Below are 23,365 nucleotides of genomic sequence, written 5' to 3' on the forward strand. Positions count from 1 at the left end.
TAGCCAGGAATGTGGTTTTGTGAGGTAAGTAGGACAAAAGGAGAGAGTGTGTCAGGAGAGTTGGGAATGTACTGAAGGAAGTGATGGGCCTTGAACTCAACGCTGGTGAGCATAGAAATAAGGACATGAGGTTGGTGAGGGGACAGTAAAAAGGTGGTAGGATCGAGACTGTAGGTCCTGGTGAAGTGGGAAAATATTAGAGGGAGTGAATTGGCCAGACACAAGGTGGTGGCTGGAGAGTAGGGTACATGACAGAGGTTATGGAGAGATCACAGCTATTAATAATAACTGGTGTGACCATATAAAAAAGGTATGAGGTAAAATGGAGAGGAGATCTTGAGGAGCATGGAGGGCAAGGCATTGAGAGGCCAGAGTGTTGCTAAATATTGATACCGCAGGGATTTTGATGAAGGAATGTTGGAAAGGCATCACAAGGAGGGAGGGGTAACACAAAACCTTCAAGGACTGAGGAGGGGAGGGTATACATGCAGGGGGCCATAAATGACTGCAACAGAAAGGAGTAGTGGGTGCCATAGTCTCAGGACATGAGATTCAAATCAGGAGAGTGGTTAGCAAGGAGGCAGAGATAATGGTCTGGAAGAGATAGCAATGTAGAAGCATCTGTGAGGCACAGAGAGGCACTCCCTTGGCCCAGTGGTGTAAGGTTTTATGAGAGGGAAAATCCCCACTACTTGAGAGAGCTGTCAGCATAGCAGTGTCTTCAGAGAGCGATAATTAAATTTTTCTTGAAGAAGGTGAAGGGACTGCTCAGGTGACTGTTGTAAACAGGGAAGTAGGGGCGTGGTGGGATCAGTGGTCTCCATGGGAGAGAACAGTGGTGCAGCTGTCAGGGTTGCAGAGTGGGAGGAAGGAGGTTGAGATTCTTGCCACGAACAGAGTCCATGCACCTAATGTTTCAGGCAGTCTAAACTCTAGAGGCCTGGAGAACTTCACCACTCTGGTCTTTTGATTCTGAAAAGGATGTTGACTTGTGAGAAGGTAGTTAATGGCCTGTGTTGCTTAAAGCATTTTTTATTGCTTTTGACTTTAAATTGCATTGATGCAGGACTTTTTGTCTATAACCTCAGGATTCCTCCAGTTGAAAAAGAACCAGGCTATGTACATTAGAGTGGAGTTCTAGTTATGAGTTCTCTAGTGTGTAGAAATGAATTAACCAAGTGGAACTCTTTCTAGGGAAGTATGGCATTTCACAGATATTACTTGTAAAATGGGGAAAAGAGGGTCAGGGGAGGCTCCCTGAGAAAGTTCCTGTAACTCAGCCCAGACTCGGTGTTCAGTAAAGAATTGTCTTAGCTGGGCATGATGGTGCATGCCTATAGTCCCAGCTACTTGGGAGGTTAAGGGAAGAGGGTAGCTTGTGCCCAGGAGCTCAGGGCTGTAGTGTGCCATGATTGTGCATGAGAATGGCCACTGTACTCCAGCCTGGGTGACATAGGGAGACCCCATTTCTTTAAAAGCAAAAACAAAAACTTTTCCCTCCATTGTTGAATGCCCTTTCCCCCCATCCCTGTGCCTATTGCTGTTTCTTTGGATGTTATTTAATTTCTCTGTGACTTAGTTTCCTGTCTGTCAAATGCATATGATTATAGTCCCTACTTCATAGGAAAGTTGTAATAATTAAATGAGGTAATACATGTGTATTAGTCTGTTTTCATGCTGCTGATAAAGACATACACAAGACTGGGTAACTTATAAAGAAAAAGAGGTTTAATGGACTCAGAGTTCCATGTGGCTGGGGAGGCCTCACAATCATGGCAGAAGGTGAAAAGCACGGTTTACATGGTGGCAGGCAAGAGAGAATGAGAGCCAAGTGAAAGGGGAAACCCCTTATAAAACCATCATATCTCATGAGACCTATTCACTACCACCAGAACAGTATGGAGGAAAATGCCCCCATGATTCAGTTATCTCCCACTGGGTCCCTCCCACAGCACATGGGAATTATGGGAGCTACAATTCAAGATAAGATTTGGGTGGGGACATAGCCAAACCATATCAATGTGTAAAAGTATTTAACACAGTACATGGTGCATAATATAAGTACTTCAATATGATTTGCTATTAAATGACAAGTGGTAAGTTCTTGGTTCCCATTCAGCTCTCTTATTCTTGCCATTATGTTTCTTCTTACTTCACCCCCTTTCTCTTACATCTTCTTCCCTTTCTCTCCTTCTTTTTCCACACTTCCTCCTTAACCTATTTCCTCTTTCCCTCCCCTGGCTTTGGGTGCAGTGGCATATGCACCTAGTTCAGTACTCTTTGTGACCCCCTGAAGTAGAGAAGTCTTGGAGTAGGGGTGCGGCAGCCATTAGAGAAGGGAAACTGCTGGTGGGGACAGTCTCTTGGCCACTCCATCTGAAGTCTGTAGCCACAGTGGCTGCAGAGATGAAGCGGACCAGTGACAAGAGGCTCAGGAGTTGGGAGGCCTATGTTGCAGGGCAAGTTTGGCTACTGTATGATGTGTGGCTGGGGCACCAGACAGTAGGCAGAGCATGCTATGAAGATGAGGATCATTTGAATAGGAAGGGACTGGGCTAAATCACCATGTGGAGGGACAAGTGAGGACATGTGCATGTCCTGCCTCGGTCCTGTTGCTGATACCAGTATGACTACTCCCATTCATAAGGGTGGCTCCTCCCCACGGAGCATCTCCTATGAGTCAGACTTCTGTGGGAGGGAGCGAGTGAGCAGAGGATAGCTGAGTGTGCTGGCTAAGACTATAAATTCTAGAGCCAAACTGCTTGGATTTGAATCCTGGCTCTGTCACCGAATGAGAATGTATCCTTGAGTAAGTTATCTAACTTTTCTGTGCCTCAGTGTCCCATCTCTAAAACAGATATAATTGGAACAATACAGTTCTTATGAAGAATTGTTTAAATTAACTGTTTACAAAGTGATTTTCATAGTTCATGGCATAAAAGAAGTACCATGCTAGTTTTTGTTATATTTAAAAAATTTTAAAAATCATACAACAATCTTATAACAGAAGACTTACTTTCATTTTACTGATGCCAAAATGGAGATGGAGAGGTTAAGGGCCTTGGCCAAGGTCACGGGGCTACTGAGCAGCAGAGTCAAATCTAGAACACAGCTTTGACAGACTCCAGAGTCCTAGCTTGTAACTGCAATGCTTAACTGCCTCCCTGGACATTCAGGTGGAGACTTTGCTTTCTAGAAGCTGGGAGGCAGGGTGAGGCAGGTGGGCAATGTGAGTCAAGGTGGATGGTCAGCAACTGGAGTCTGAGAGGATGGCGGAAGTACTGCTTGAGGACACACTTGGGACTAGTGGCTGCATGCCCTTGGCCCAGCTCCTTGCTGGGGGAGAGAGCAGCCTGGCTTCCCAGGCCTGTTTCAGGGAGAGGTCAAGTCCCTTAGGTGCATGAAGGTGCTCATTTCAGCCAGAGAGCTAAGTCTTCTTGGGACTTTTTCCTTCCTTCCCTATTTTCCAGGCGACCTCAGGGAAGTTAATAACCCTTTTGCACCTCAGTTTCCTCATCTGTCAATTAAGGATAATACTTGACCTGGCTGCTTCCTGGGAATTTCGAGACATTGAGTAGATTGTGGATGTGAAATCATTTGAAAAGCATAAAGCAGTACCTAATTTTCAAATACTAGAGTTATCTCAGACAACATTACTGTGAGGTCCAGTGTAGGCCTCTCAGACCTCCATAGCTACCTTGTGCTGATAATGCCCAGTATCCAATTTCGTGACCTTTTTCAGCTGGGGTCTACAGTGATACTTGGAATCTCACCTCCTTTTCTCAGTTTTTTTTTATTTTTTTTTAATTTTTTTTATTTTGAACAAATAGGATGGAGCAATCCTTTATTTTTACACACTTTGACAAGGAGGTTTTCTGTAAACAACCTTTCCAGTGGAGAACAGAGAACGGGAAAATCAGCCTCCAGACATCAGCAGCTGCTCCGCTCAGGGCCGAGGCTCCTCCTTGCCAATGTGGTGAGGTGGAGGGATGTGCTTCCCTTCCTTTATCAGCTTATCCCACTGCCTCCTGATGGTACCCACACGTTTCATCGTTTTCTGCCGAAGCAAACACTCTACAAAATCATCATATTCTATCTTGCACTCTTTCTCTGCCCGGATAGCACCAATTCCATGTGTACATTCTATCCATTCTTTTTCAAAAGCATGGCATCGAGTAGCAATCTTGTAGGGCTGTTCAGCACTCTGGATTGTCCACCATCGATCTATGTTAAGGCCGAACCTTTTCTGGATGTCCAAGAAAGGCATGGCGATCCGATGCTCGTACCCTTGTCTCTTCTCTGGCCGCCGCTTCAGGACGACTCCTTTTCTCAGTTTTTACATTTCCCTTGGTGAATGTAAAGTAATAGTTAAGCAGCAGGTGGGTCCCTGGGAAATTATTTTCCGTGTGGATTTTTATTTTAAAGAGCCAGAGCCAATGTCTGTGTCCAGGCTCCACAGTTGTCCCAGCTCCCATTCTGGGAGCTCTGCCATCTTTTTGGTTTTAGCCCTTGGCATAAGACAGACCTGGGCTCCTGTGCCTGGGGAGCCTGTAACTGCCTCCTCTCATTAGCACACAGTCTTGGTTATGTGCTTGTCCTGTGGGGAAAGGGAGGCATCTGACCCTTTCCCCTGGATGCCTTTGTCTGTCCTGGCATCCTTTGGGGTGTGTGTGTGTGTGTGTGTGTGTGTGTGTACACGCATGTGTACGTGTGTGTGTGTATGGTAGGGATTATGTAAGCCCAAGAGGCTAGGCCTCTTGTCAGCTGCCAAAGTTCTTTTTTCCCCAGAATTGAGTTAGCCACCCAATTGTTTCCATTCTCTGCCCGCTGCGAAGCTCTACAGCAGGGCCCCTATGGCAGGTCAAAACATGCTCTGCTTTGGTAATACAGAGATTCCATTTTGAGAGAGATGGGAAACAGGAGCGACTGAGTGGGTGTGTTGGATGTAGGGAGAGTGAGGACATTCTTTTTGGTAAGCTGTGCCAAAATTGGCCCAGCAGCTTGGTCTAAACTCAAAAGTAGGGCTAATGCTGGGCTGACACCCAAATATCCAATGGGGAAATTTTATTCTTGGATCTAGACCCTACGAGACCTAGCAATCTTTTTTTTTTTTTTTTCCATCTGGAATATAGGGATAATTCTACTCCATATATTCTTCATGTCAAATGAGAAATAAACTTGTAAATAATCTACCATCTAGTCTCCAGGAGCAGGAAGTGACATAAGGTTGTGATTCTTAAGGCATATTTTGCAGAATACAAACTGTTACTAAAAAAAGAGTCACTCGCTAAATAAGTTTGGGAAACACTGGATAAACAATGGCAAGTAGGTTTCTTGTCTATAGGGACCACTCAGGTCCTTCATATTCCAATAATACACATGGGAAACCACCAAGGGGATATATCGTATGCCACATTTCCTAAATTTTTAACCAGACTTTCTTAGTGGAGCATTTACAAGTCCCTTCTCTACAAAAGACATCTAGGAAGATCCTGATCTAGATCAAAAGAATATTCATTTTGTTCTTTTTTTTTTTTTTTTCCTGCGATTGTATAAAGAAGTGAATTGGTGAAATGCGTGAGATTGCTAAAATATAGGTCCTAAACAGCAAGGGAGGTCAACTTTGGACTCTATTGAAATGAATGCTTCCTGCTCTGAAATACTTCTCTCCCTATCCTCACAGCTCCCCTTTGAATTGGAGATTTACTACATTCAGCATGTTATGCTCTACGTGGTACCCATCTATCTGCTTTGGAAAGGAGGTAAGGCCAGCAAACCACATTCCTATGCAACCCTCACACCTAGCCTCTCCCTTCTGTTTTCGGGAGTCACAGCCTCTTGGGTGCTTCCCAGGATCTTCAGCTGCCTCTTGGCTGAGTTTCTTAAGCAGGATTTATGCCGGGCGCCAGGAAGTGGGGAGATGGGAATGGACGAGGCCTGCAAGGGGTCTGGGGACTTTTTAGACCCATACTTCACTGGGTGACTATGGTGCTGCTGACTGCCTGTCACAGGGCCTGGGCTTTGTGTCTTGGTGGTGGCATTGCGTTTGCATGGAGCCCCCCACACTGTCACCCTCTTGTACTTGTGCCTTCCCCCTGCCTCAATGTGCAGTGTGGGGTAGAAGAAGAGAGTGAAACACTTGGTCCCCTCAAGAACAAAAGAAGATATGTAAGGGGCAAGAAGTCCAGGGACCAGGGCAATTATGGGATTGAGGGGAGAGGCAGGTGAAAGAGCACTGTCACCCATGTAAAAAAAACCACTGAAAACCTTCATTTGGTGAAGAGGGAAAGACCACCAAACTGGTAGAGGCAGCCTGGAAAGGAAGCTGATCTATTTGTAACCTCTCAGTGACCCTTAGATTATCCCTTCCCTCTATTGTGTAATAGACAAAAGGAAAGGGAAGTGCTTGTCCATCTAGGCTTGTTGTGAGAGCCACTCCTTCTCAGTGTTCTTTATTTCCTGAAAGTCCCTGTGACTGGAAGACATCCTCTTTCAGTTTTAGCCCCAGCCTCTCTATCTCAGTTGCTGAGACTTTTCTGCTCCTACCTCACTCCAGGCAGCAAGGGTTTCATTTCTACCATACTGAAAGTGGCATGAGGCCACATGGGCCCTTGAGCTCACTGGAAGATGGTCTGGGAGTTCTGCTGGACACTGCTGCTTCTTGGATTATGCGTGGATGCTCTAACTCAGGCATTCTGGCAGATCTTAAGATCTGGTGTGAGATAGCCCCAAGGACCGGTCAACCCAGGAACATATTACAAGATGGAGTCTGCTTATAGTCCAGAGATTTGCCTCCTGTACTTTGATTTCTATCAGTTCTCCATACTTGCCTAAATATTCTTTGAGACTGCTTTTACCCTGTGCAGCCACTTGGGGTCTCACGATGTCCAAAAACGCTTCCTTTTGATTTGCTGTAAAAGCACTATTTTCCCCACAAAGCTTTAAGGAAAGTCTGAAGTTCCAATATCCAGGAGACTTGTGCCATTTCTCAGGTCTGTCCCCTGTGGCACAGAAAACAGCCTCTTAATATTAAGTCTCAGAAATACACGCATTCTGAATAGAACCAGGCAGATAGGTGTTCCTGGGCCTCAGACCCGTGCTACTCATCGTTCCTGGCTTCTGAGGTGTATAATGGAAGTCCTAGCCAAATCTGCATGGCTGTTATTTAAACATATTTGTACTCTAAGGTCACCATAAAAATCTGTCGGGTAGCTGGGTTAGACTGGTCTGACATGGGAAATACCAAGTAGCCATCTTTCCTCCCTCCAAAAGAATAATCCAGGAAGCCACATCCTCAAGACTTGGCTAACTCTAAGATAATTGTATCTTCTTAGAGCAGATCCTCCCGGTAGCCCAGTTCCCTAAGTGGCAAGGGGAGAGATAGTAGGGCTGTAATGAGAGACAGTATGGTCTGTTATTGCTAATAACCCATAGATATACCCTGGCGCAGTGAGGGTTTAGCTTGCAGCACAAGTGGAGTGATCTCACCAAACTGACTTTAATCCAGGACCTGAATGAGAGCATCTACCACTCCGCAGAAGTTGATGGGCCCCAGTACCTTATATCTGGTCAACTTTGAGCTATTTTGAGGGCTCATCTCCCATCTCCCTTTCCAGCTCTTTACTGCCATCTGCTGTTCACTTGGGGGGAATTATGAGCATTGAGAGAAACATCTGGATTTCTTCAGCTTTGATCCCAAGCCTTGGACCTAGGCCTTGAAGAGGGAGAATGGATCTGAAGCAAGCTGTCAGAAGATTAGTTTTCTGTAAACCAAGAAAGCCGAGAGCTTGGGGTTTCTGTTCCCTAGAAGTCTCTTGTAATTTTGTAGAAATAAATGGCTTAGCAATTTTTACCCAATACAAAACAGCTCTCCTATAGGTATCTCCCATGCCCAGGAACCCTGTTTTCCTGAAAGGCAAGGTCCTGCTTGAGCATATAGTGCCTCTTCGTATTGTTTGAGGTGGGTGGGTAGGTGGCATCTTGTGGGAAACCCACTAATTCCTTACTCTTGTAGACCTTATGCACTGTCATAGTACATGGAACCTCTCTCATCCACACTGCTCTTTTCTTCCTCTGGCCCGTCCCTTCGTTTCCCTGTTTCCTTTCCTTCAGACTTGTTGCCCATGGTCCTCTGGAACTGCATTTCTTTTTTTCTGTGTTACAGTATTTTTAAATTTAATTTTTATTAGATGCTGACAAATTATGCTTTTATATATGTATAGGGTTCAAGGCGATGCTACACTATGTGTATACAATGCAGAATGATTGAATCAAGCTGATTAACAAACTATATTTCTTACAAACCACTCCCAACCTCACCAGCAGCTCCGCATGGGGCACAGAGCCTTCCTGTCTCTTGCCTGCAGCTTCTTCTAATGGAGGCTGCTCTTTCTGCCCTGCCCCATATGCTGCAGAGCCCCCTCTGTCTCTCCTAGAGCACTATCTCATCTGTATGTTAGGGGAAAAAGGCTTTCTCTTTTGCCATTCTCTCTCGTTTTTTTTATCACCACCGTCACTTGACCTCTTAGTCACTTCCCCCACATTCCTAGAAGTTGCTGGCCTGTAGCTCTCAGTATTTCCATTACAATTTGAGCCAACATCCTGAGAGACTTCTTGTAAGGACTTCCCATCCACCCCAGCTTCTCAAGGCTTGGGCTTCTGAATTGCAATGACCTCAGCATTCCCTTCCTTTCAGCCACCAGGACCTTGTTTTCCTGTAAAGCTCCTCTATATGAGAGCGTAACTGCTGTTATGTTCTTTCTTTGACGCAAATCTCCACTCCTTTCCTCTTCTTTTTTTCCTATTCAGCTTGTATCTCCATGACCTGTCATTGAAACTTTCACTAGCTCCTGAAAGCGTCTCACCTCCTTTGTCCCTTCCAACTGGGATCAGTGTTCCATCCCTTTTCAGTGTGCCCAGTCTTGGCCTACTGGAGGAACTCTTTCAAGCCATTCTGATTAGGGCCATGAAAATATCATGATACCTATTATAATTGTGCTGTTAACACTGTTGCTCAATTTATTTTCTGTCTGTGGTCAGCTCCTCCACATATTGCCTATTGGGGGAAACCCACCCCCGATATTCAATGTGGGTCCTTTTCCATTTTCCCTAAGTGTTGGCTGGTCTGAGAAATAAAGGGAAAGAGTACAAAAGAGAGAAATTTTAAAGCTGGGTGTCCGGGGGAGACATCACATGTCGACAGGTTCCGTGATGCCCCCTGAGCCTTAAAACCAGCAAATTTTTATTAGCAATTTTCAAAGGGGAGGGAGTGTACGAATAGGGTGTGGGTCACAGAGATGACATGCTTCAAGGGCGACAAAAGATAACCAGGCAGAAGGTCAGGGCGAAACTAGAATCACTAATGAACTTCCATGTCCTGCAGTGCACGCATTGTCAGGGTTCAAGAGCAGAGAACCAGTCTGACTAGAATTCACCAGGCTGGAATTTCCTAATCCTACCAAGCCTGGGGGCGCTGCAGGAGACTAGGGCGTGTTTCATCCCTATCTACATCTGCGTAAGGCAGACACCCCTAGAGCGGCCATTTCAGAGGTGTCCTCTGGGAATGCATTCTTTTCCCAGGACTGTTAATTATTAATATTCCTTACTGGGGAAAGAATTCAGCAATACTTCTCTAACCCATTTTCGGTAATAAGAGAAATATGGCTCTGTCCTGCCCGGCCCACAGGCAGCCAGACTTTAAGGTTATCTCCCTTGTTCCCTGAAAATCGCTGTTATCCTGTTCTTAAGGTGCCCAGATTTCATATTGTTCAAATACACATGCTCTACAAACAATTTGTGCAGTTAACAAAATCATCACAGGGTCCTGAGGCAACATACATCCTCGGTTTACGAAGATGATGAGATTAAGAGATTAAAGACAGGCTTAGGAAATCATAAGAGTGTTCATTGGGGAAGTGATAAGTGTCCATGAAATCTTCACAATTTATGTTCTTCTGCCATGGCTTCAGCTGGTCCCTCCATTTGGGGTCCCTGACTTCCCACAACAATTGCCCTCACAAGTCCTGTGCTAAATCTTTACTACCCTTCTCAAACTTCCTGTCCACTCTATTCAAACCTTCTGTTCTCTCCACCCTCGGTAGATCCCCCCTCTCCCCACAAATGACTGAGAAAATTGAGGTTTTGGGATGGAAATTTCCTCAACACTTATCTCTACCTCTGCAAGCTTCTTTACCCACATCCATCCCTATCTTCCTCCTTCTCATCCTGGAAGAATTGGTGTTCATTCTGTTCTGGCCAATAATACCCCTGTGTGATTAGCTCCCACCTCTGCAGCCTCATTCTATCAATTAATCACTTATGTACCTGGATATTCTTTTCCTTTCTTTCTTTCTTTTCTTTTTTTAGACAGGGTCTCACTCTGTCACCCAGGCTGGAGTACAGTGGTGCAATCACGACGCATTGCAGCCTCAACCTCTTGGCTCACGTGGTCCTCCCGCCTCAGCCTCCTAAGTAGCTGGGACTACAGGCACATACTACCACACCCGGCTCTTTTTTTTTTTTTTTTGTATTTTGTAGAGACAGGGTTTTGCCATGTTGCTCAGGCTGGTTTCAAACTCTTGGGCTCAAGTGATCTTCCCACTTCAGCCTCCCAAAGTGTTGGGATTATAGGCATGAGCCACTGGACCTGGCCATTACCTGAATTTCCAACCCTTTCTTCACTGCTGGCTTTTCAGCCAATACAGATGTTCAAATCTTTCCCATTCTAAGAAACTTTCTTGCAATCCCATGCAACTCTGTCTTCCTGCTTCCTTTCACAGCTAAGCATCCTAAAAGAATAATCTAAACAATATTTTCTAAAATTTAGTTCTTTGGGCAAGACAATTTTTGTCTTATCCACGTAACGCTCTATGTTATTAAGTATGTAATACATGTCCTTGAATCTATTGAGTTTTTTTTAGCTAAAATATATAAACTTTCAAGAGAAGCCTCATAATATCCATGAGATTGTGACTTTCATTTACTGATTATCTATTTTAACACAGTTTATATACAAAACTATTAAAAATGAAATGTTTATATGTTTGCCACCTGAAATCACCTCACACATGGTGTATAACTTTGGGAGACACTTGGATCTGCCCTTGAGTTTTCTTCTCAATTACCCTTTATTCCTCAGAACATTTCACTGTGATAGTTAACCCTCTATCAGGCTTTTCACAGACATGGTGCTTCTAAAGATCGCCAGCAACATCTGTCTGACCAAATCGAATGACCATCTCTCAGTCTTTATCCTATGGAATGCTGCTGCATTGGATGGTATTGGTCACTCCATTTTGGAATGCTCTGCTTCGGGGCTTCCAAAGCTCCTCCCATTCCTGGCTTTCCTACCTCACCAATCATGTCTTCTCAAGTCTCCTTCACAGGTTATTTTTTCTCATTCCTCTGAGATGTTGATTTCCTCAGAGTGCTGTTCTAGGCTCACATCTTATTCTAATTCTCTGGTATGATTTTGCCTGCTTCCATGGTTTAACTGCTAGTCTGTCTAGTTATGGCTGCTACATCACTGTCTACAGCTCGGACTTAGAGATTCACATTCATATAGTTTACTCAACATCTCTACCTGAATGTCTCAAGCATATGTCAAACCCAACCTGTCTGTGTTAAACTCATTATCTTCCCTGTCAGCCCTCCTGCTCTTCTTGTGGTTCGTGCCAAGTGGCACCATCCAGTCACCCCAGCTAAAATCTTGGAATCATCCCTGCCTCCTGTATGCAATTCATCCGTTCATCTCACATATATTAACATATGACGTCTTCCTGCCAGGATCCACAGTGACCACTGGGGTGTCCTGATAAGCAAAAATCAGACACCACCCCTTGTCCCTAATAACATTTATAAGCTAGTGGTGGGGGGAGATGGGTATGAATCAAATATCACATGAATATATCGTTATGACTGAGATAAGTACTCTGAAAGAAAGGAACATGCCCTTATGAGAACTTAGAACAAAATAAGCTGACCGAGTTTGGGGGTTTGGAGGAGAGTTCCCTGAGGAAATGACATTTAAACAGAAATCCAAAGGGTGAGTTGGAGTTTATTAGGCAAGTACAGGAGTAGGGGAGGTGACTCCTTGTAGATGGGCAAAATGGCATGCACAACAGCACTGTGGCAGTGGGGAGCACAAGGCAGTTGGATGACATTGGGCCTGAGGGGCAGGCTGGGGTCAGATAGGAAGGCTTTGTTACCCACGGTCAGGGGTTTGGCCTTGATTGCCAAAGCTATGGAAAGACTGTGAAAATTTGAAGAAGTGGTATAACATCAGCTTGCTTCACCAATTGATTCTTCTCTGATTTAACTTATTTACACATTTTAATTCAAAAATCTAAAATATAAAAAGCCATACTATGAAAAATGTCTTTCCCGTCCCTTCCCTCCATCCGTATCATTCCCTGCTACAACTCGACAAGTAACTACCATTTTTGGTTTTGGCATATCCTCCCAGAGTTGGTTTTTTGCATATACAAGTACATTTAAAAAATATTTTCCCTCTTCTTCAGACATCCATCTTAAAATAGCAAATACACAACCATCCTGTTGTTACTGTTTTGCTTAGCAGTATTTCTTAGAGAGCTTTCCATGTGAGCCCACAGGAAGCTCCTCCTTTCTTTTCTAGTGGCCTAATATTACATTGTGTGGATGATAGAATACAGTATAATAAAAATGGCAAAGCTTTGATATAAGACAACTGTATGCCAGATATTGTCACTTTTCCCGTGCATTAACTCATTTAATCCCTATAACAACTCTGTTAGGAAGGTGTTGTTATTATATCCCTTTTATAGAAGAAGAAACTGGTACTCAGATAGCAAGTGACAGTCCCCAGATTTGAACCCAGTAGTATGGTTCCACGGTTCTTGCTTTTAATCATAACACAAGGTTACAACACTATACCATAATTTCTTTTTTCAGTCTGCTATTGATGGACATTTAGGTTGTTTCAAATCTTTTGATAATATAAATAACACTGCACTGAAGGACCTGGTACCTTTGCCATTTTGCATGTGTGCAAGAATATCTATAGGATATATTTCCTTAAGTGGTAATGCTGAATCAGAGTATATGCATTTGTGTTTTTATTGGATATTTCCAAATCCATAAAAGTTGTACCAGTTAAAATGTTTACTAGCAATATGTGAGAGTGTCTGTTTCTACACAGCTTCACCAAGTTGGATTTTTGCCCATCTGATGGGTTTAAAAAAAAAAAAAAGGTATATCAGTTCGATTTTAATTTGAATTTCACTTTGAGTGAAGCTAAGTGTCTTTTTACATATTTAAAACTGGCATTTGGCTGGGCTTGGTGGCTCAAGCCTGTAATCCCAGCACTTTGGGAGACTGAGGTAGGCGGACCACCTGAGGTCGTGAGTTCGAGACCAGCCTGGCCAACATGGTGAAACCCCCTCTCTACTGAAAATGCAAAAATTAGCCAAGTGTGGTGGTGCACGCCTGTAATCCCAGGTACTCGGGAGGCTGAGGCATGAGAATTGCTTGAACCCAGGAGGTGGAATTTTCAGTGAGCCGAGATTGTGCCACTGCACTCCAGCCTGTGAAACAGAGTGAGACTCGGTCTCAAAAAAATAAAATAAAATAAAATAAAATTGGCATTTGATTTCTTCTTCCTTGAACTACATGCTCCTATCACATGCTCATTGTTCAATTGTGTTGGCTTTTTTACAAAATTTGAATCCTAAGAGCTCATTATATATAAATATTAACAGTTTACCTTTTATGATATGAGCTACAGATATTGTCCTTAGTTGTGTTTTCTTTTGACTTTGCTAATGTTTTATTCTTGCCATGCAGGATTTTAAAATTTCTTTTTCTTCTTTTCTTTATTTTTCTTTTTCTTTTCTTTTTTTTTTTTTTTTTTTTTTTTCTGAGATGTAGTCTCACTCTGTTGCCAGGCTGGAGTGCAGTGGCGTGATCTCGGTTCACTGCAGCCTCCGCCTCCTGGGTTCAAGCGATTCTCTTGCTTCAGCCTCCCAAGTGGCTGGGACTACAGGCATGCGCCACTACACCTGGCTAATTTTTGTATTTTTAGTAGAGACGGGGTTTTACCCTGTTGACCAGGATGGTCTTGATCTCTTGACCTCGTGATCTGCCCACTTTGGTCTCCCAAAGTGCTGGGATTACAGGCATGAGTCACCCTGCCCGGCTGAATTTTTACCTTTCTATGTAATTTATCTTTTATTTTATGGCATCTGTATTTAGAGTCATGGTTAGAAAGCCCTTCATTACTCCAAGGTTATAAAAAATATATATCCCATATTTTCTTCTTGTATGTTTATAGCTCCTTTTATATTTTTTTTAACATTTAAATATTTTATTCACTTGGAATATATCCAGATATACAGTGCAAGAAAAGGATCCAACTTTATTTCCAGCTGACTTCCCATTTGTCCCCACAATGTTTATCAAATAGTCCAACATGATCCAATCTGCTTATGGAGAAGATCATGTTAGCTGCTGTGTGAAGAAATCACCGGGTCCTCCTGCTCTTACCTCCTAAATATTTCTCAGACTCATCCCCTCCTTACCATCTCTAGGACCACTACCTTGGGCCAAACCTTGCGCATCTCTTCCCTCAATGATGATAACTGGCTCTGTGTGATCTCTCTCCAGCCAGCCTCCTTTGCTCCCCTAAGCCCATTCCTGGAGCTTCCAAAGCGATTTCTATAGCTCAAATAGGATCATAGCACTTTGTTGTTTGGAAGCTTTCAGTGGCTCCCCATTTTCCCCAGTGCACAAGTCCGTATGACCTGGTACCCTACCCCTTCTCCAACCTCATGTCTTTATACTCCCTTCTTTGTACTGTACACTGTGGTGATACCCAAATCCTTAGGGTTCCCTGAGTATGTTTTCCAATTTTCATGCCTCTGTGTCTTTGAAAATGCCATGACTTCTGCCAGGAATGCTCTTCTCCAGCTGTGGGCCTGGGAAACATTCATTTCTCAAAGCTCACCTCAGTAGTTACTTTCTCCAGGAAGCCCTCTGTAACTATTCTACCCCAGCTCCCTCCAGCTACCTCTGTTCCTCCCATTGTTGTCATCCTCACAGTGTAGTCTTTACATGCTGGCCTCCCTGAGGACAGGAATTTTTCATTTCTTCTTGGTATGTAGGTGATGAATGAATGAATGAATGACCTTCTTTTCAGGGATATCTTCATGTACTGCAAATTGCACATAACTTATTATACATCTTACAAGCTAATGTTTACTAGGCACTGGGTTTGTTACATGTGTGATCTTGATCTCATTTAATCCCCACAGTGTCGACTAGACTTGTGGGAGTACATCACGTGAGGCCCATGACCTTGAATGAGAAAAATAATCACATCTTTATGTCCATTAACTCCAACTGAAATACAGTCATCTCTCGGTATCCATGGGGAATTGGTTCTAGGACTCCCTCGACCACAAATACCAAAATCCAAGGATGCTCAAGTCCCTAATGTAAATGACATAGTATTTGCATCTAACTTACACACATCCTCCTGTATACTTTAAATGAAGCTTGTCTAACCTGTGTCCTAGGATGGATTTGAATGTGGCCCAACACAAATTTATAAACTTTCTTAAAACATTATGTTTGAAAAAAATTTTTTTAGCTCATCAGCTATCAGTAGTGTATTTTATGTGTGGCCCAGGACAATTCTCCTTCCCATGTGGCCCAGGGAAGCCAAAAAATTGGACACCCCTGCTTTAAATAATCTCTAGATTACTCATAATACCTGATACAGTGTAAATGCTATGTAAATAGTTGTTATACTGTTTTTTATTTGTATTTTTTTACTATTGTTATTTTTATTTTTAAAAAACATTTTTGATCGGTGGTTGGTCAAATCCACAGATGCGGAACTTGCAGATATGGAGGGCCGACTGTGTGGTACATCCTTTAGTAAGGAATGTAGATAACAAACCACAGTTACATTAGCAACACTTGGCATGCTGTCATTAATGTAAATTACACATATTTTCCTCTTATGTTACAGTTGTTGCAGATATCTCAAAAAATCATTTGCATTCATCATTACCTCAAAATTTAAAAACAGATGTGCCTTTTAAAAGCATTTTGATAACTATATTTCAAGACGATTGTTTTCTTTTGTAATCCTATATATTCTATTTCATATACTTAAATACTTTATTCTGAGAGGGAGCCTTTACACTTCCCCGAACTGCCCAAGGAGTGCATAGTATCACCAAGGTTAGGAGTCCCTTTACTAGAGTTTATTATATTTTATTTTTTGAGACAGATACTCTTCTGTGACCCAGGCTGGAGTGCAGTGACCTGACCTTGGTTCACTGCAACCGCTGCTTTTCGGGTTCAATCAATTCTTGCACCTCAGCCTCCAGAATAGCTAGAATTACAGGCACGTGCCACCACGCCTGGCTAGTTTTTGCATTTTTAGTAGAGATGGGGTTTCACCATGTTGGCCAGGGTGGTCTGGAACTCCTAGCCTGAAGTGATCCGCCTGCCTCTGCCTCCCAAAGTTCTGGGTTTATAGGCGTGAGCTACCGTGCCCGGCCTGCACTAGAGTCTAAACTGGTGTTTGAAACCAGGTGGGTAGAGATGCCTCTAATGCTGCCTGTCCATGGAGTCGCTGGATTCAGACAGACTGTAGGTACAAATCCTAGTTCTCCCACTAGCTAGTTAGTTCTGGCGTTTGGTTGAGTACCTTGACTTCTCTGTGTCTGTTTTCTCACTTGCAAAACAAGGGTAGTAATGTACCTACCTCATAGGGTGTTGTGAGGATTCACTGAGCTGATAATATGAAAAGCATACAGAACAACGCCTGGCACATAGTAAATACTATGTATTGCGTTTGTATTATTATTTATTTATTTTTATTTTATTTTATTTTATTTTTTTTGAGACGGAGTCTCGCTCTGTCGCCCAGGCTGGAGTGCAGTGGCGTGATCTCGGCTCACTGCAAGCTCCACCTCCCGGGTTCACGCCATTCTCCTGCCTCAGCCTCCCGAGTAGCTGGGACTACAGGCGCCCGCCACTGCGCCTGGCTAATTTTTTGTATTTTTAGTAAAGACGGGATTTCGCTGGGTTAGCCAGGATGGTCTCGATCTCCTGACCTCGTGATCCACCCGCCTCTGCCTCCCAAAGTGCTGGGATTACAGGCGTGAGCCACCGTACCCAGCCGGGTTTGTATTATTATTAATTAAGCACTGTTCTGCCTTGTGTTAATTATACATCTTTCTTCCAACTACACTGTGGTCTCTAGAGGTCAGGATTGTGCCTTGCTGTGTTCTAAAGCCACAGCACCTTGCCTGAACTGAGAACATGCTTGTCAGTGGATTTGTGTTCTAAAGCCACAGCACCTTGCCTGAACTGAGAACATGCTTGTCAGTGGATTTAACATTACTGGTACTCCCTCCTTTTGAGACACATGTTTCTCCTTTGAGCTCTAGGATACCTCTTTCTCCTGGTTCTCCTACTTCTCTGGTTCTTTCTTCTTGGGCTCTTTTGCTCTGCCTGCCCCATAGATCCTGGTGTTCTCCATCGATAGAGCTAACACAGGCTTGAGAAGCAGTACAGGTACTTCAAAAATAACAATTAGACTCCTCATTTCTGTACGCCTTCTCTCATCCTGCTTGTCTTCCTCCTCTGTTTCCTGTCTTGGTTAGTGGCTCTACTCTCCATCCACTAGCAAAGCAAAAACGTAGGCAACATCCTGGATCTCTTCCTCTGTGTCATCCCATATACCAATCAGTTCAGAAGTTCTGACAGTTTAAATTCTCAAAATTGTTTGCAGGTTTGGCCCTTCCTCCCCATCCTCACCACCCCATCCTAGTGCGGGCTCTCAGCCTGTATTACCAGGACTACTTTGCTTCCTCTGTCCTCTCCCTGCACCCTGATTTCCCCTACCTCCTACCCAGGCTATCCTCTATAGAGTGTCCAGAGTGACCATTTTAAGGAAAGAGGAAGTCTGATCTGATTTTGCTCAACTGCTTAAAAATCCCATCCAGGTTGAAGACCAAACTTCTTTGCATGGCATTCAAGACCATTCACAGTCTGATTCTTGTCCATCTTTTTGGCCACATTTCTCATTGCTTAGACTCCGATTCCATCACTTTACCTTCTGGTTTTTATTTGTTTAGTTTTTTTTTAGAGATGGAGTCTTACTATGTTGTCCAGGCTGGAAGGCAGTAATGCAATCATAGCTTACTGCAGCCTGGATCTCCTGGGCTCAAGTGATCCTCCTGTCTCTGCTTCCCAAGTAGCTGAGACTGCACACCACTGCGCCCAGCTCATTACTTTACTTTCTGAATAAACAGATCTGCTGACAGGTTTGCCCAGTCTTCTTTGCTTTGTGTCCAGGCTCACACTATCTATTCTACTTGAAACCTGGCAAACTTCGTGTCTTCCTTTACAAGTTAGCTCAAGGGTATTACCTCCTCTCTGGAGGTGTCTCTGACTTTCCTAGGCAGCCAAGGGCATGTATTCCTTAATGTGCCTTTCTCATACTTTTATTATAATATGCCATGAGTGTAGCAACCACCATTTCTAGTTGTCTGTGTTTTGCCACTAGGCGGCAGTAGTCACATCTTTTCAGGATATTAAGATAAACAATTAATATTGGATATTGATTTATTTTAATTATTAAAAATGTTGCTTAAATTAATTGTTGCAGTTGAGGTGCTATGGGAATAAGGGTGTGGGTAAAGTCCATGAGGCCCCTGGATTTTGGCCTGAGTGACTGGGTGGGATAGAGTATCATTAACTGAGAAGAGGGTACAGAAGGAAGGAGCATGTTTTAGAGAGTGTCTTAGTGTTTTTGGGCTGCTACAACAAAAATACTATCAACTGAGTAGCTTATAAACAATAGAAATGTATTGCTCACAGTTCTGGAGGCTGGGAAGTCCAGATCAAGGTACCAGAAGGTTTAGTGTCTGGTAAGGGCCTGTTCCTCATAGATGGGGTCTTCTCACTGTGTTCTCACATGTGGAAGGGGCAAACAAGCTTCCTTGGGCATCTTTTATAAGGGCATTAATCTCATCCATGAGGAATTCACCCTCATGACCTAATCACCTCCTAAAGGCTCCACCTCTTAATATCATCACACTGACCATTAGGTTTCAACATGAATCTGAGGAGGGGAACATAAACGTTCAGACCATAGCGAGGGAGATGATTTTACTTGAGTTTGAGGTGCTTCTAGGCTATCTAGGTTGAAATGCCCAGGAAGCATTAGGATAAAGTATTCTGGAACTGTTCAGGGGAGTCTGGACTAGACACTGACTTTGGTATCATTGGTTATAGAACTAGTAGGTGAAAACATTGGAATGAATGAGCTGGTCCAGGGTAACTATGTAGGTAGGGAGAAAATAGGACTTAGAGAAAGCCTTGGGGAACATCAACTTGCAAACAGTAGACAGAAGAAGAAGAAGAGTCTAAGGTGATTGCAGGAAAGATCAGAGTAATAGAAGGAGAGGCTGGTTGTCCTGAAAACTAAGGCAGTAGAAATTTTCCCCAAAGTAGTATTAGCCAAGCCACATTGGATCTAAGAGGTACAGTAAAATCAGGCCCTCAGAGAAGTGGGAATTGGAAGGAAGAAGTTAAGGGCATTAAGGAAGGGGAGGGGTTAAGGCTGTTACAGAGCCAAGGGAGGGCATTTTTCCCCCTCCCTTCTCCCCCTCCGTTTCTCTCCTTTTCTCCTCCTTTTCCCTTTCTCTCTGCCCCAGGGCTGAGCATGTTCAAATGTTAAGTTGAAGTGCAGTAGAGCCAGGGAACATTGAAGGTACCAGGGAGAAAGGGGAGTGGATGAATTACAGGTTGATGACAACTGCTGAGAATGACAGGGGTTTGGTGGTGGATTGAGAAGGGTAATGACAAGAGAAGTAAGTGCTATGGGAAATGGAAGAAGGAGATAAGCCTAGACTCTCTCAACACTGTCTAATAGAATTCTCTGTGATGATGAAAATATCCTAGATCTGTTCTATTCCATATGGTAGCCACTAGCTACATGTGGCTTTTGAGCAGTTGAAATGTGCCTAGGGGGACTGAGGAGTTGGATTTCTCCTTTGATTTTAAGGTTAATTAATTTGAATTGAAATTGATTGGTTAATGGATTGATTTATGAGATGAAGTCTCGCCCTGTCGCCCAGGCTGGAGTGCGATGGCGAGATCTTGGCTCACTGCAACGTCGACCTCCCGGGTTTAAGCGATTCTCCTGCCTTAGCCTCCTGAGTAGCTGGGACTACAGGCACATGCCACCATGCTTGGCTAATTTTTGTATTTTTAGTAGAGATTGGGTTTCACCATGTTGGCTAGACTGGTCTCAAACTCCTGACCTCAAATGATCCACCCACCTCGGCCTCCCAAAGTGCTGGGATTACAGGCGAGAGCAACCTTGCCTGACCTGAATTGAAGTTTAAATGGCTATGTGTGGTTAGTGACTATTATATTGGACAACATAGCTCTCAAAGGTTGGTGACTGGCACTGTGGGGCCTTCCTGAAAGAGGAATCCGTGGATTTTTCTGGCACTGATCTGTACGGTTACCCCATTTGGGGTTCAGCAGCCTAAGTGGAGGAGCAGGACGTCTGGCTGGAGGGATCCATCCAATGTTGAGATTTTGTGTAAGTAGGGTCAGTATTGTTGAAAATCTAGAAAGTAAGGGATGTTTGGGTGGTACTAGAGAGTTTTGGTAATCCTGCAACACAGTGTATTGCTGTCAGGTTTCTGACCAAGGACAGGTCACCCAAGGACCAATAGCAGAATGGCAGACAGAGCAGCACTTTATTATTAGCTGAGCAGGCACCCAGTACCTTTAGTGCAGGGCTTCTCTGGCAGGCTGGGCGAGAGCTTGCAGCTATGTTCTCAACATCTAGGTGAGCTTCCCACTCTGTACCTAGAGAATATAATGTGGCTACATGTGTAACGCAGGCCCCTCCTTACTTTCCACCCTATCAAAGGCATTGAGAAGCTAGAGTAGAGAGGAAGGTGAAGAGGCCTAGCTATGCAAAGAGACAGTTTCTGCTGAGATGTGCACGATGAAATACACATGCTGCCCATTACAAAGCTAGACTACCCGGTTTCAAATACTGGTTCTCCTCCTTACTGCTGTGTGACTTTGGCCAAGTTCCCTTGCCTTCCCCTGCTTCAGTTTTCTCATCTGTAAAATAATAATAGTACTTCCTCATATGGTTGTCATGAGCATTAAATGACTTAATGTATTAATATATAAAGCGCTTATTACAGTCCCTGTCGTGTAATGGTGGTATATAAGTTGTTTGCTATTATTAGTCTGGTTTCAGCTTGCCAGTACACTGTGGCCCTGCCTACTAATCTAATAAAATGTGGTTTGCGCAGTTTCTTAGGTTCTCACCTTTAGTAAGCCACCCTTTGGGGATGATGTAGTGAGGGGAGGGGATAGGTAGAAGTGTGGGGAGAGGGGGATGAAGAGTTCTCCTTCCCACCAGGGAGTTGAGAGTGCTGGTGTCAGAGTTTGAGGCCATGGAGTCCAAGCTGGTGTGGAAGAAAGGCTAGAAGAGAGCTGGGGAACAAGAAGTAATTCTATGGAGGGAGGTAAGGAGCATCAAGGGATCACAGGTCAGGAGGAGGTCTAGGGTCATGTGCATAGTAGGAATAAGGATATGAAACCACGGAGGCTGTGGTCAGATGATCCCAGCAGAGGCGGGGAAGTTCAACGTGATGACAGAAGGTAGGTTGTGGTTAGTGCGGTTGAGTAGACCAGTACAGTTGAGGAGGTTCAGGAGGCCACGAGGTTAGGGTATTGGAAGAGGTGCCTGCATGGATGTTAAAATCACCCAGAATGCCATCAGGAAAAGGTATAATGTATAAAAGAAGCTGGTAAACTAAGTGACACTGATCTAAGATGAATCCAATGACCTGGAGGCCAACAACAGGTGACAGTGACAAAGAGGAGGAACTGAATCTTGAAAGAGAACGTGGCAAGAGTAAACATCTAGAAGCAATAATGGAGGGCTAGAGGAATCTTCAACTTCCCTTCCCCCACAAAAGATTGCTGCAGGAATAGAAGGATTAAAAAAGAGCTGTTAGTGGAAGAAATCACACCCTCAGCAGACAGCCAGAGTTCCTTAGGGTGAGGAGGTGAAAGGGACATTCTGGGGAAAGGTGGCAGGTCTAGACAGATTGGTTGATCGTGAACACCCCTGGCCAGTGGTGGTGGTGGGCTTCCAGAGGTTCCAGTGGATGGGTTGGGAGGAAGTCAGCCACAAGGTGGTTGGAGGAAAGTGCCCACACAGCTTTAGGCCCACAGCTTGGTCCTACCTACAGGGCTGGTGACGCAACTCAGGAGTTCCCCTCTGAGAACTCCCCTTTCTTCATCTTTGTGATGTGTTTTGATTGGTTGGTTGTGATGGTTTTCATTCCGGCAGCAGTTCTTAACCTGGGGTTCACAAATAGGATCTTAAGGGGTTCATTAACTTGAATGGGGGAAAGTGCCATCTTTATTTTCACTGACCTCTAGCAGAAATGTAGCACATGAATGCAGGCAACAAGCACCAGTGGTTTTAGCCCTACCTGTGTCTTTGTTGTCAGTAGCAATCATAGATGGCTTCCTATCACATTACAGTAGTAGCGGCCATCTCAGGGCAGTGTTTATGCTCATCTGCTTTGAAAGTGATGGTAGTTATTAGGCCTGCTGCTAGATCTTGTGATTAAATGTATTTATAAAGAAACATAATTAGTATATTACAAAATTTTAAAAATATTTTGGTGACTGTGTTTTAATATGATTGAATTCCTTCGCCTTTTATTTTATGCATTTTAAACATTGTTCTGAGAGGGAGTCCTTTGGTCTCCCCAGGCTGCTGGGGTGCAGGGGGTGGGGTGGAGGGCCTGCTTCAAGGCTGCTGGGAAATCCCTTTCTATTTCACTAGAGGGAGCTCTTGTTTCAGAATTGGTGAGCAGTGACCCTCAGGCTTGACACCCAGTAATAAGTCTCGCTCTGTCACCCAGGCTGGAGTGCAGTGGTGTGATCTTGGCTCACTGCAACCTCCACCTCCTGGGTTCAAGGGATTCTCATGCCTCAGCCTCCTGAGTAGCTAGGATTACAGGCATGCGTCACCATGCTAATTGTTGTAATTTTAGTAGAGGTGGGGTTTCACCATGTTGCCAAGGCTGGCCTTGAATCCCGAAGTGCTGGGATTACAGGCGTGAGCCACTGTGCCTGCCTGAGAAGGCTGTTTTGCAGGCAATTCAGATGTCTTTGGAGGACATTTCAGGAAACTGGAGTTAAGAACCTCAGTGTTGTTTGTTCTAGGCAGGCCACCTCTCTGTTGAGTGGGCTTTCAGCTCATCTTCTGGAGGATGAGGATTGGACCTCATGTGCTAGTTACTTTCTGGGA

At 44.0% G+C, this 23,365-nt stretch overlaps 2 protein-coding genes across 13 annotated transcripts in view; one reads left to right on the forward strand and one right to left on the reverse strand.

Moving 5' to 3' along the window:
• TMEM164 (transmembrane protein 164) overlaps positions 1-23,365 on the forward strand; it is a 186,536-nt gene that overhangs the window by 140,101 nt on the left and 23,070 nt on the right. For 11 of the 12 annotated variants that reach the window (XM_030933592.1, XM_030933588.1, XM_030933591.1 and 8 more), the window contains one exon: positions 5,684-5,762. The exons of the other annotated variant lie outside the window; for it this stretch is intronic. In XM_030933592.1, the coding sequence (XP_030789452.1) occupies positions 5,684-5,762 (79 nt within the window). The remainder of the gene's footprint in view (positions 1-5,683; positions 5,763-23,365) is intronic. 12 annotated transcript variants of the gene reach the window in all.
• On the reverse strand, positions 3,808-4,318 carry LOC104681936 (NADH dehydrogenase [ubiquinone] iron-sulfur protein 5-like). The gene has a single exon (XM_010388375.2). The coding sequence runs from the start codon at positions 4,265-4,267 to the stop codon at positions 3,947-3,949; it is 321 nt and encodes a 106-aa protein (XP_010386677.1). The 5' UTR covers positions 4,268-4,318; the 3' UTR covers positions 3,808-3,946.

The sequence above is a fragment of the Rhinopithecus roxellana genome, chromosome 7 (genome assembly GCF_007565055.1).
Source record: "Rhinopithecus roxellana isolate Shanxi Qingling chromosome 7, ASM756505v1, whole genome shotgun sequence".
Taxonomy (NCBI): domain Eukaryota; kingdom Metazoa; phylum Chordata; class Mammalia; order Primates; family Cercopithecidae; genus Rhinopithecus; species Rhinopithecus roxellana.

What these genes read in the sequence shown, in the direction of transcription:
- LOC104681936 (XM_010388375.2), bottom strand. Translation starts at nt 4,267, where the DNA reads ATGCCTTTCTTGGACATCCAGAAAAGGTTCGGCCTTAACATAGATCGA.